Here is a 14,384-nt window from a genome sequence, read left to right as displayed (position 1 = left end):
CAAAAAATACGGTAGTTACTTTTCACAGTAACGCATTACTTTTTGGTGTAAGTAACTGAGTTAGTAATTGAGTTACTTTTGAAATAAAGTAACTAGTAACTGTAACTCGATACTGGTTTTCAGTAACTAACCCAACACTGCTTAAATGTCACTTTTAGACAAAATACAGTAGAAGTTGTTAAACACATTTGCTACTATGTGAGGTTTTGGTCTCGGTTACTTCTATATTTTACGAAACAGAAAGCTTCCTTCTCAAGTCAGTGTATGTTTCCAGTACGAGTTGAGGGGAAAAAAAAGTGAAATAGCTATGACATGGCCAAAAAAACAGAGTCATTCTGAGAGGTCAACTTCTGTTTTTAAAGGGGAACATTATCACCAGACCTATGTAAGCGTCAATATATACCTTGATGTTGCAGAAAAAAACCCATATTTTTTTAACCGATTTCCGAACTCTAAATGGGTGAATTTTGGCGAATTAAACGCCTTTCTAATATTCGGTCTCGGGAAGCAATCCGCCATTTTTTCAAACACCGAGTCAAATCAGCTCTGTTATTTTCCGTTTTTTCGACTGTTTTCCGTACCTTGGAGACATCATGCCTCGTCGGTGAGTTGTCGGAGGGTGTAACAACACGATCAGGGACGGATTCAAGTTGCACCAGTGGCCCAAAGATGCGAAAGTGGCAAGAAATTGGATGTTTGTTCCGCACACTTTACCGACGAAAGCTATGCTACGACAGAGATGGCAAGAATGTGTGGATATCCTGCGACACTCAAAGCAGATGCATTTCCAACGATAAAGTCAAAGAAATCTGCCGCCAGACCCCCATTGAATCTGCCAGAGTGTGTGAGCAATTCAGTGACAAATGACCTGGGTAGCACGGCAAGCAATGGCTTTGGCTTTTGGCAGTTTGTTCCCGCAGACGAGCGAGCTAAACCCCCTGGATGTCTTGGCTCACACCGTCCCTTATGCCACCGAATATGATCAAGAGAAGAATATCGACCCTAGCTTCCCTGGCCTGCTGACATCAACTCCAAAACTGGACAGATCAGCTTTCAGGAAAAGAGAGCGGATGAGGGTATGTCTACAGAATATATTAATTGATGAAAATTGGGCTGTCTGCACTCTCAAAGTGCATGTTGTTGCCAAATGTATTTCGTATGCTGTAAACCTAGTTCATAGTTGTTAGTTTCCTTTAATGCCAAACAAACACATACCAATCGTTGGTTAGAAGGCGATCGCCAAATTCGTCCTCGCTTTCTCCCGTGTCGCTGGCTGTCGTGTCGTTTTCATCAGTTTCGCTTGCATACGGTTCAAAACGATATGGCTCAATAGCTTCAGTTTCTTCTTCAATTTTGTTTTCGCTACCTGCCTCCACACTATCACCATCCGTTTCAATACATTCGTAATCTGTTGAATCGCTTAAGCCGCTGAAATCCGAGTCTGAATCCGAGCTAATGTCGCTATAGCTTGCTGTTCTTTCTGCCATGTTTGTTTGTGTTGGCTTCACTATGTGACGTCACAGTAAAATGGGGGGGTGTTTATAACGATGGTTAAAATCAGGCACTTTGAAGCTTTTTTTAGGGATATTGCGTGATGGGTAAAATTTTGAAAAAAACTTCGAAAAATATAATAAGCCACTGGGAACTGATTTTTAATGGTTTTAACCATTCTGAAATTGTGATAATGTTCCCCTTTAAAGGAGAGAAAAACAAGAACATGAAAGCTGTTGTTGCTGAGGTCAAGTACAGTGAGTACATGGTGTATAGAACATGTTGATCCAAATTAAAATACCAGAAGCTCATTATTGCTAACAACCGAGTAATCCAGGGAACGACAGAGACCACCAGTCCCTTGCATCGAGATGTGGACTCCTTCTGCCGGCACTAAAAGCATGCACCATTATTGTGTCAAAGGCCTTATGCGAGTGTGAATGTTGTCCGTCTATCTGCCCTGAGCTGGCCACTTCTCCAGGGTGTACCCCACCTTCCGCCCGAGTGCAGCTGGGATAGGCTCCAGCACCCCCCACGACCCAGAGAGGGGCAAGCGGTAGAAAATGGATGGGTTTATTTAATAAAGGTTTATTCTAGCAGACTATATAAGGTGATTGGGACACAGCCATCGCCATTGTTTGGCAAAGACCATGAGATCATGCTGGGTTGTGTGTGTGTTACAAAGAAGTGTGTCATGAACAAACATAAAACCTGACCCCCGAGCCTTGTGTCTCATTTTGAAGAGTCACACTCCTCTTATGACAGCATTTCTCCTTTTTTTCCCCCACACATCACGTAACATGTAGACATGTGACAAATTAGTTGCATATGTTCACAGAGTCGGCCTTTGACTTCCAAAGCATGTGACATGCATGTGGACCAGAACATGTCTGAATCTTGTTCCACAAAACTGTCTTTGACTTCCAAAGCATGTGACACGCATGTGGACCAGAACGTAAAGTACGATAGTAATAAGGGCCCTATTGTGTGTGTGTGCCTAAAAAAACAACACCCACGAGTCTTCAGCTCAGCAAGCGTCATTCTAACCCAGAGCTGGGTGAATATTTTGACTTGGGAGCCACATTGAGAGAAAACAATGTGTCTGGGGGCCAATGTGTATGTGTGTATAAATTAGGCTGACCATATTCTGAAATCCCCAAAAAGAGGACACATACAGGTAAAAGCCAGTAAATTAGAATATTTTGAAAAACTTGATTTATTTCAGTAATTGCATTCAAAAGGTGTAACTTGTACATTATATTTATTCATTGCACACAGACTAATGCATTCAAATGTTTATTCATTTAATTTTGATGATTTGAAGTGGCAACAAATGAAAATCCAAAATTCCGTTTGTCACAAAATTAGAATATTACTTAAGGCTAATAGAAAAAAGGGATTTTTAGAAATGTTGGCCAACTGAAAAGTATGAAAATGAAAAATATGAGCATGTACAATACTCAATACTTGGTTGGAGCTCCTTTTGCCTCAATTACTGCGTTAATGCGGCGTGGCATGGAGTCGATGAGTTTCTGGCACTGCTCAGGTGTTATGAGAGCCCAGGTTGCTCTGATAGTGGCCTTCAACTCTTCTGCGTTTTTGTTTCTGGCATTCTGCATCTTCCTTTTCACAATACCCCACAGATTTTCTATGGGGCTAAGGTCAGGGGAGTTGGCGGGACAATTTAGAACAGAAATACCATGGTCCGTAAACCAGGCACGGGTAGATTTTGCGCTGTGTGCAGGCGCCAAGTCCTGTTGGAACTTGAAATCTCTATCTCCATAGAGCAGGTCAGCAGCAGGAAGCATGAAGTGCTCTAAAACTTGCTGGTAGACGGCTGCGTTGACCCTGGATCTCAGGAAACAGAGTGGACCAACACCAGCAGATGACATGGCACCCCAAACCATCACTGATGGTGGAAACTTTACACTAGACTTCAGGCAACGTGGATCCTGTGCCTCTCCTGTCTTCCTCCAGACTCTGGGACCTCGATTTCCAAAGGAAATGCAAAATTTGCATGGTTGGGTGATGGTTTGGGGTGCCATGTCATCTGCTGGTGTCGGTCCACTCTGTTTCCTGAGATCCAGGGTCAACGCAGCCGTCTACCAGCAAGTTTTAGAGCACTTCATGCTTCCTGCTGCTGACCTGCTCTATGGAGATGGAGATTTCAAGTTCCAACAGGACTTGGCGCCTGCACACAGCGCAAAATCTACCCGTGCCTGGTTTACGGACCATGGTATTTCTGTTCTAAATTGGCCCGCCAACTCCCCTGACCTTAGCCCCATAGAAAATCTGTGGGGTATTGTGAAAAGGAAGATGCAGAATGCCAGACCCAAAAACGCAGAAGAGTTGAAGGCCACTATCAGAGCAACCTGGGCTCTCATAACACCTGAGCAGTGCCAGAAACTCATCGACTCCATGCCACGCCGCATTAACGCAGTAATTGAGGCAAAAGGAGCTCCAACCAAGTATTGAGTATTGTACATGCTCATATTTTTCATTTTCATACTTTTCAGTTGGCCAACATTTCTAAAAATCCCTTTTTTCTATTAGCCTTAAGTAATATTCTAATTTTGTGACACACGGAATTTTGGATTTTCATTTGTTGCCACTTCAAATCATCAAAATTAAATGAAATAAACATTTGAATGCATCAGTCTGTGTGCAATGAATACATATAATGTACAAGTTACACCTTTTGAATGCAATTACTGAAATAAATCAAGTTTTTCAAAATATTCTAATTTACTGGCTTTTACCTGTATATACGTGCCAAGGCGGGCAGCACGCCAAGGCCGGGACTAGGTGAAAATTTGCCAATGATACTCGAACTTGCTTAATAAATAATATATTTATTTAAATAAAGCATTTTTCTCTCCTCTGTTTACAGCAGTGTTGGTGCTAGGAATGTTCAAAATGGGGTCCCACAGTAAATTTTTGGGGTCCCACTTTTTTTTTTAAAGGGATTTGAAAAATAATTATAAACGTATGCATTGTCCTGTTATATCTCACATTCTATATTGTGTTTTGGAAAAAGGTTGTCATAAACGTTACTTAATTCATTTAAAAAAAAAAAAAAAAAAAATTTGTACGCATATGTAAATGTATTCAGTTATAAACATTTCTTCTTTCCTTCATGGATCTAAACTTTACCACTGCTGGTAGTTTTTTCTCTGTTTTTATTTAATAAATTGTAGGTGTATTTATTTCAGTATAAAAGTGTAAATGTCATGTCTGTGTAATCATGTTTTGTTTTAGTCATGTTTTGTTTTGTTTAGTTATTGGACTCTTTAGTTTCTGGCTTTTCACTCCCTTGTCTTGTTTCCATGGTTACCCATTAGTTTCACCTGTTCCACGTTTGGACTCATTGTGCACTCTTGTTTGTCACCATAGCAACCCATTAGTTTTCACCTGCCCTCACGACTCACGCACCTGTCTTTAATCATGTCACTATTTTTTAAGCTTCCAGTTGCCAGGCTGTCTGTCTGGCGACATCATACCCCTGACACACTCTCCACACACCCTTATGAACCTTGCTGCTCTTTTTCATGCCGTTTTCTCGTCCAAGTAAGTTTTCTTTATTCACGCCATAGTTTGCAAGTTTTGTTTCATTGTTCATAGTTTCTGCCTTTGTGCAAGTTTTGTGTTTATAGTCAAGTTTTGTACTTCCGCCCTTGTGCGCGCTTTTAGTTTCTTCTTTTTTTTTTTTGAGTGTTAAAATTAAATACGTATTCATCTGCACGTCATGTCTGGTCCAAATCATTTGCACCTCGGGAGAACAAACCACGCCATAGTCCAAGTCTTGATAGTAAAAAGTGTTTTGCTTGGGTCATGAAATGATGATAATGGTGTGCCAGGGCATACATACATTTTATATTTGATATCAACTTCAGATCTATCCCTCATTTCAAAATGTTGTATTTTTTTTTATGTTGTTTTTTTGTTTGTTTTCCGCCCTTTTTTGTCGAACAAAACTATGTTTTTAATGGCAAACACACAAAACATGCAAAATCTTCCACCAAAAATATTTTTCAAAGTGATTTTGATTCAATATTATGTTTTTGTCATGTCTGTGTAATCATGTTTTGTTTTAGTCATGTTTTTAGTTATTGGACTCTTTAGTTTCTGGCTTTTCACTCCCTTGTCTTGTTTCCATGATTACCCATTAGTTTCACCTGTTCCACGTTTGGACTCATTGTGCACTCTTGTTTGTCACCATAGGAACCCATTAGTTTTCACCTGTCACGTCACGCACCGGTTTCACGTTTTGAGTCACGCACCTGTTTTCGTTAATCATGTCTATAGTATTTAAGTTCATTGTTTTCAGTTTGTCGTTCTGATGACATCCCCGCATTTATACTATCCACACATCCTTATGACACTTGCTGCGTTTTTTCATGCCGTTTTTTCATCCAAGTAAGTTTTCTTTATTCATGCCATAGTTTGCAAGTTTTGTTTAATTGTTCATAGTTTCTGCCATTGTGCAAGTTCTGTGTTTATAGTCTAGTTTTGTACCTCCGCCCCTGTGCGCGCCTTTTGTTTGATCCTTTTCTTTGTAGTTATAGTGTTTAAATAAATCATGTATTTACCTTCACGCCACATCTGGTCCAATTCACTTGCACCTCGGGAGAACAAACCAAGCCATAGTCCAAGTCATGACAGTTTTGAGCAATGACAGTTTGAAAGAAAGAAAAAAAACAGCTTTGTTTTATTAGTCAACATTGCAACTTTTTCTAAATTACATTTAACCTTTAAGCTTTTTTATTTCACTTTTGTTATGTTTTTGTTTATTTTAATAGTATTTTTAGAATGTGCCGTGGGCCTTTAAAACATTAGCTGTGGGCCGCAAATGGCCTCCGGGGCACACTTTTGACACCCCTGCTATAGATAGTAAAAAAAATTTAATCTGATAAATCTATGGATAAAAAGCAGAGCCTGGCGACGCATGCGCGTTTATCATAACTCTCTCGCCCTCTCTGTCTCTGCCCCTCCCTCACAAATGCTGCTGCGTGCACAATTTGTTTTGTTTTTAACCCCTTCTTAACCCTGAACGTACATAGAAAATACACGCAACCCTAACTCAAAATGCCGGACATTTGAGGCGTTTAAGAAACTCCACCCAGACAGCCCCGCAAAAGAGGACATGTCCGGGGAAAAGAGGACATGTGGTCAGTCTAGTATAAATGATATGTACACATTTAGCGGTAACAATCTGCTGTACAGTATGTGTGTTTGGGTCCCTTTTTTTTCCAGGAACACTAATACCAAAAGTCACAATGTCCCATAGACAGGCTTCGTACACCTTTTCCATGGCCAAATTCTAGCACTTTTTAAAGACTTTAAATATTAATTTTCCAGTACCCTTCAAAAGGCGAAAAGCAGTGTGAATCAATCCATAAGTTGTTTGAGGTCACCAAATGCTGTCTGAAGGAAAAATAAGGAAAATCTGCTAAAACCTAAGCCTAACATTGAACCAGCAGTTATCATTAACTGAATGGGGAATAGAAAATGAAGCAGTGTCTCTGTAGACTATTCAATGTCATTGGTGTTTGCAAACGTTGTTTACTAGTTTGTTTCATCATCATTTATGTATACATCATTCCTTACAATAATCAGTGTTGGGTTAGTAACTAGTTACTTTATTTCAAAAGTAACTCAATTACTAACTCAGTTACTTACACCAAAAAGTAGTGCGTTACAGTGAAAAGTAACTAGTTATATATATTTTTATTTTATTTTATTTTATTTTTTTAAGGCCCCTTTAATGCCCTTTTAGCCTTCATTTCAGTACTGTTATTGCACTGGAGAATAATACAATCTGTTGATCAACTTGACATGCATTTGCATCACTGAACTCTGCTAAGCCATGTGGTCTACATACAACACACAAAGACAAAGATATCTTTCAAAGGGCCAATTTGTTTCAGGCCAGAACAAATTGACAAAACTATTTGAATTAGCTGCAACATAACATACATAAGTAACAAACAGCACAATAACAACATAGCTGTAAACCAAGGAAGGCACACACTGCATACACAAAGCCTAACCAGGCGTTTTTCTCTCTCAAGGAATTCTGAAATAAAATCATGTCTGAAGCCCAGAACACTCAGTTTTAGTTTAGAGATAAGTAAAGATTGGCCTGGCCCACTAGCATCCCTCTTTATGTTTGTGAACTTTATAGTCTATACATTTAGAGTGATGTGATAATCAAACACTCTGGAAGTCTGGAATGAAAGAGCAACAGTATATAAGAGAATTGACAGAGTGTGTGTACCTTTAGTGCGCAGTGCCTCGTTAAAATCCAGTCGCCGTTGCTTAGGAGGTGAAGTGTGTCTCTCTTTACTAGCTTCGTCGAAGCATGTCGCTTTTGTAGCTGTTTCAGCAGATTTGAATTGCTAGGATAGGATCTTTGATCCAAGACACAACTTACATTTAACTAAAATGTTATTTCCTTTGTGGTCGACAAAAGAAAAGTAGTGAGAATATCTCCATGTTAAGAAACTCAGCTTAGTAAACACAGACACGCCCCCTCCCACACACACACATACTCTTCCGCAGCGCTCTAGTAAAACACACTAAGACCTTCTCAGTTTCTATCCAATACTACATAAAAAATAACGTAAAATAACACAGTAACGCATCATGTAGTCACGGTAACCGAGTTACTGAATATAAAAAATAACACGTTAGATTACTATTTACCGCCCAAAGTAACGGCGTTACAGTAACGCGTTAGTCCCAACACTGACAATAAATAACATTAATTATTATTGTTTACTTGTTTGTTTGTGTCATAATTCATGCATACATCATGTTCATTAAAACGACAACGTCCCGGCATGTTGGACCGATGCACCACTGTCCTCTTGGGGGCGACAGAGCCCTATATACGGCTCCGGCATGACAACAACCTAATGTAAGGGCTCGTGCAAAGCCAACAGATCAAGCGTGTAGCTTTCGTTTTTAAGGAAACTTATTTATTTTTTTATTTAAAAACAATTTTTTTTAATTTTTATTATTTTAAACAACATAAAAAACACAAGATACGCTTACCATTAGTGCATCAACCCAAAAAAAAAAAAACTCCCTCCCCCATCCACACTCATTTAGACAAAAGGGGCTGTCTCTTTCTGTTATTAAAAACTTCTGGTTCCTACAATATAGAATAATTTACTCTGCAAGGGATACAGTCCTTAAAGCACACATGATTGTGTGTGCTGCTGGTCCACTAACATTTTCATTAATTACTATTTTTCATGTAATTGTTTTTATATTGTTTTACTTTTCTTTTTTATTCAAGAAATTATTTCGTTTTTTTCCATTTTATAATTAGCCTATTGAGTCAGACTGCCGAGAAATATGATGAACATTTCCAAGCATTTCACCCAAAATTCAAGCATTTTTCAAACCTTGAAAACACAACATTAAAATCCAAGCATTTTCAAGGTTTTTAAGCACCTGTACGAACCCTGCATTGAGTTCTAAAAACGTTGTGACGGACCACCTAAAAAAACGGAATGGAATTTTACAGTTTTCTACTGAATGGGACACTCAAAATGTACATTAAAATAAAGAAAGTGGAATTTACAATATTAACTATGACCAATAAAACACTGAATATTAACAACATATGAACATCTCTCCTCTTTTACAATAGAGCAAAACACAACAAAAATATAAAAGAACAGCAAAATATGTAAACACCTACAATATGATGTATTGTCACGTAAAAATGTGCTTCCACATATGTTTCTGACACACTCGTTTCGGGCTGGCTGCTCTGAAAACAAACCCTGCCCACTCTGGTTTGTTCCTCGTCTGAGCTGCTGTGACGTAGATTACAGTAATAACTCGTAAAGCACCCAAAAGTGCAGATTTTGACCATTGAAATACATTTTATAGTTCAAGACTTACGGTCATTTAAAAACAGCACATCATAATGGCGGCGACAGTTTTGATGTTAAAGGTCTAAAAAAAAATTATGTACAAAATCTTAACGGCCCGGGTCGTGTTTTGCCCAGATGTGTTCCAACCCCACAAGTTTGATGATAACCATAGAAGTGGATGCTAACACAATAGGGATGACGGACATGAATGACTACTATAGAAGTCAGACGTGGCAACAAAGTACAGACCATAAAGACATTTTATTCCACCCAAGACTCATGTTTTCATTTACATTTATCCATTTAACCAGGGTTTCCAAAACATTTGCACCTGAAATTAAAAATCTGGTGCCTCTAACAATATCCCAATTCATTCAAAAACATCATGCATTGCCATCACATCAATATACTGTACACTATAAAGCAGGGGTGCCCAAACTTTTGACTCAGGGGGCCGCATTGGGTTAAAACACATATTTATATATATATATATATATATATATATATATATATATTAGTCAAGGTTTGTTTCAGGGAAACAATTGATTATATATACAAAATCCCCTGACGAGCAGGGAAACCTGCGAAACAGGCTTGTAGGGATGACATAGCCTCTGTTTTTTTCCTGACCTAACGTATATATATATATATATATATATATATATGACCTCGGATAAGCGGAAGAAGATGGATGGATGGATAGATATATATATATATATATATATATATGCACTAATTGACTAAAAAGAGTGCGCACTTGCCGATGATGTCACGTTATCAATGGGAAAATAAAATTTTAGACAATATGATTTGCCTGAGCCGGGAGGAGACACAGAGAGTAACAAGCGGTAGAAAATGGATTAAAAAGGACAGATTAAAAAAAAAAAAAAGTACCGTATTTTTTGGACTATAAGTCGCAGTTTTTTTCATAGTTTGGTCGGGCTCCAGTGCGACTTATATGTTTTTTTCCTTCTTTATTATGCATTTTCGGCAGGTGCGACTTATACTCCGGTGCGACTTATACTCTGAAAAATACGGTAATTAAACTTTTTTTTTTTTTTTAACTTAGGTTCCTGCGGGCCGGATTTTGGACCCTGGCGGACCTTATCCGGCCCGCGGGCCGTAGTTTGGGGACCCCAGCTGTAAAGAAAAGTCAAAGATATTTTAGATGACAGGAGCGTTTCGCTTTTTTTTTTGTTTAAAGAATGTCTGCCCAAACACTAAGATGCTTTAAATGACAGGAGCGCGTTCTGCAGTTTATTTTAACTGCTGCAAAAAAAAAAAAACACCTGTAAAAGATCCTCTAAATAACAGGAGCACTCTGCTGTTGTTACAGAACTGCTGCAAAAACGTTAATATCCTCAATATGATAAGGCGCTCTGCTGTCTTTTAAAGAACTGCTGCAAAAACACCAGTCAAAGATCCCCTATATGACAGGAGCGCTTTCCTGTTCAGTTTTTTTAAAAGAACTGTTGCAAAAAAACAGTCAAAGATCCTCTATATGACAGGAGCGCTCTGCAGTTTATTTTAACTAATGCTGCTGCAAAAAAACACCGGTCGAAGGTCCTCTACATGACAGGAGGGCTCTGCTGTTGTTATAGAACTGCTGCAAAAATGATAAGATCCTCAATATGATAGCGCACTCTGCTGTCTTTTAAAGGACTGCTGCAAAAACATCAGTCAAAGATCCCCTATATGACAGGAGCGCTCTGTAGTTTATTGTAACTGCTGCTGCAAAAAAAAACACCGGTCAAAGATCCTCCACATAAAAAGGGGTGCTCGTCTGTTGTTACAGAATTGCTGCAAAAAACGGTAAAGATCCTAGGGCGCTCTGCTGTTTTTTAAAGAACTGCTGCAAAAACACCAGTCAAAGATCCTTCATAAAACAGGCGTGTGCAGCTGTTGTCACAGACGTGCTTCAAAAATGACAATCAAAGATGCTCAAATTAATAGGAATGCTCTGCTGCTGTGTTTTCTTTAAACTACTGCAAAACCACCAATCAAAAGCGCTCTGCAGTTGTTTTTTTAAAGAACTGCTGCAAAATCACCAGTCAAAGATCCTCTATATGACATGAGCGCTCTGCGGTTTTGTTTTGTGTTTAAAACTGCTGCCAAAAAAAAACAAAAAACACAAGTAAAAGATCATTTATATGACAGGAGCAGTGTGTTTAGAGAACTGTTGCTAAAAACTAGTCAAAGATCCTCCATATCAGTGGTCCCCAACCACCGGTACCGGTCCGTGAACCAATTGCCACCGGGCCGCACAGAAACAATAATTAATTTATAAACTACCGCATTTTCTCCGACTTAACTTTTGCCTGTCCCACTAAACACACCAATAAGCTTATTAATAGATGTATACTACAACATTATTGTTATAGTACATGGCAAAAAGCACTTTAACGGACATGTAAAATGTTCATGTGCCAGATTGTAGCCAAAGGTTAATTTATCATGCTCATTGTTTTTGCTGTTTATATCTGCCACCCATAGAAAGCCGGTCCATGAAAAATAATGCGTACATTAAACCGGTCCCTGGTGGAAAAAAAAGGTTGGGGAACTTTGCTCTATATGACAGGAGCGTGCTGCTGTTTTTAAAGAACTGCTGCCAAACACCAAAGATCCTCTAAATGCGAGAAGCGCGCTACTATTTATAAAGAACTGCTGCAAAAAACACCAGTCAAAGATCCTATATGGAAGGAGTGCACTGCTATTTTTTAAAGGAACTGATTCAAAACCACTATTCAAAGATCCTTTGTATAACCATACTTGCCAACCTTGAGACCTCTGAATTCGGGAGATGGGCGTTTGGGGGGAGGGTGGAGTTTGGTGGTAGCGAGGGTGTATACCAGTGGTTCTCAAATGGGGGCACGCGTACCCCTGGGGGTACTTGAAGGTATGCCAAGGGGTACGTGAGATTTTAAAAATATGTATGTCAAAAAGAACTGTGAAAAGAAATGCAACAATGCAATATTCAGTGTGGACAGCTAGATTTTTTGTGGACATGCTCCATAAATATTGATGTTAAAGATTTATTTTTGTGTGAAGAAATGTTTAGAATTAAGTTCATGAATCCAGATGGATCTCTGTTACAATCCCCAAAGAGGGCACTTTAAGTTGATGATTACTTCCATGTGTAGAAATCTTTATTTATAATTGAATCACTTGTTTATTTTTCAACAAGTTTTTAGTTATTTTTATAACTTTTTTTCCAAATAGTTCAAGAAAGACCACAACAAATGAGCAATATTTTGCACTGTTATACAATTTAATAAATCAGAAACTGATGACATAGTGCTGTATTTTACTTCTTTATCTCTTTTTTTTCAACCAAAAATGCTTTGCTCTGATTAGGGGGTACTTGAATTAAAAAAATGTTCACAGGGGGTACATCACTGAAAAAAGGTTGAGAACCACTGGTGTATACTGTAGCGTCCCGGAAGAGTTAGTGCTGCAAGGGATTCTGGGTATTTGTTCTATTGTGTTTATGTTGTTACGGTGCGGATGTTCTCCCGAAATGTGTTTGTCATTCTTGTTTGGTGTGGGTTCACAGCGTGGCGCATATTTGTAACAGTGTTAAAGTTGTTTATACGGCCACCCTCAGTGTGACCTGTATGTCTGTTGATCAAGTATGCGTTGCATTCACTTATGTGTGTGTAAAAGCCACATTTATTATGTGACTGGGCTGGCACGCTGTTTGTATGGAGGACAAGCAGACGTGACGACAGGTTGTAGAGGACGCTAAAGGCAGTGTCTTTAAGACACGCCCCCAACATTGTTGTCCGGGTGGAAATTGGGAAAAATTCGGGAGAATGGTTGCCCCGGGAGATTTTCGGGAGGGGCACTGAAATTTCGGCAGTCTCCCGGGAAAATCGGGAGGGTTGGCAAGTATGTGTATAACAGGACTGCTCTGCTGTTTTTTTTAAACTGCTGTGAAAACACCAGTCAAAGATCTCCAATATGACAGGAGCACTCTGCTATTTTAGGAATTACGAGTCACATTTCTACTTGGTGATTTTTGGTGTAAGCTGCCAAAATGTTAGTTGCTGCAATTTTAGGTGGAGATTCAGGAAACACTGGCTTAAAGCGATACAATTTGTACTTTTCCCACTAAAGCTTCACTCACACATCAGCATTCTTCCCACCGAAACGAAGAATTCCGAGCTACACTTGATGAATGAGATATCCCACCGACTTTGTAATGATTGAAAAAGCAACAGTAGTGCATACATTACACAGGTTTAATGTTGTCCAGGGAGCATTACTAGAGACTACATATCCACAAACACCATGAAGCACCATCCGAGCCCACCCACCATGAACATGGTGATCTGCATGCTGTATATGATCAGGTCGTTCACCACCGCAAAGTCCAAGCGCCTGTGTCCCAGTAAGATGAGAATGACGGAAAGCTTGTATTGCACGCGCAACAGCACCCGCACGCTGACGTACTGCACGAAGAAGAGCGCCGAGAGCGCCACCCACAGGAGGGAGGTCAGCAGGCTGCAGCCGAAGTACAGCAGGAAGCGCAGGAAGCTGTAAATGCAGCGCGAGCGCAGGTAAAGGTCAAAGTTGTTGTACTTGGTGCGCACCAGCTTGGTGTTGTGCGTGGAGCCGCAGGCCGAGTGCATGCAGGTGGTGTGGGGCCCATGGAAGCTGCGCACACGCCGAGGGATGGGGATCACAGGCATAGGGGTGGGCTACTGGAGCCCCCGGCTGGACGAGGAGTTGCCTTGGGGTGCTGCTGCCATATGCATCATGTGCTGGGGGGTTTTAGTTTAAGCTTTAGTTTTCAAATCCAACTGTAGCACTGTGGAAACACAAAGCTATTATTGATACAGCCCAAAATGCAGGTTCATGCATTATACGTTTTATTCTAACATTTATAAGAATAACAAAAATATATCACTTTACCGTTACATATCATTCATCCCTTTTTGGCATAATCAGTAATTACTAGGGGTGTAACGGTACGTGTATTTGTATTGAACCGTTTCGGTACGG

At 39.6% G+C, this 14,384-nt stretch overlaps 1 protein-coding gene across 2 annotated transcripts in view; it reads right to left on the bottom strand.

The window, feature by feature from the left end:
* Positions 1–10,014: 10,014 nt before the first annotated feature.
* The window catches only part of tmem250 (transmembrane protein 250), a 47,355-nt gene continuing 42,985 nt past the window's right edge, over positions 10,015–14,384 (bottom strand). The window contains exon 2 of one of the 2 annotated variants that reach the window (XM_061926717.2): positions 10,015–14,190. In XM_061926717.2, coding sequence (XP_061782701.1) covers positions 13,652–14,071 — 420 coding nt within the window. In that variant the 5' untranslated portion in view covers positions 14,072–14,190 and the 3' untranslated portion in view covers positions 10,015–13,651. The remainder of the gene's footprint in view (positions 14,191–14,384) is intronic. The other variant, XM_061926716.1, reaches the window with a different exon arrangement.

The sequence above is a fragment of the Nerophis lumbriciformis genome, linkage group LG32 (assembly GCF_033978685.3).
Source record: "Nerophis lumbriciformis linkage group LG32, RoL_Nlum_v2.1, whole genome shotgun sequence".
Classification (NCBI taxonomy): Eukaryota; Metazoa; Chordata; class Actinopteri; order Syngnathiformes; family Syngnathidae; genus Nerophis; species Nerophis lumbriciformis.
The sequence above is the reverse complement of the archived record's forward strand: the minus strand, read 5'-3'. Positions and strand labels throughout refer to the sequence as shown.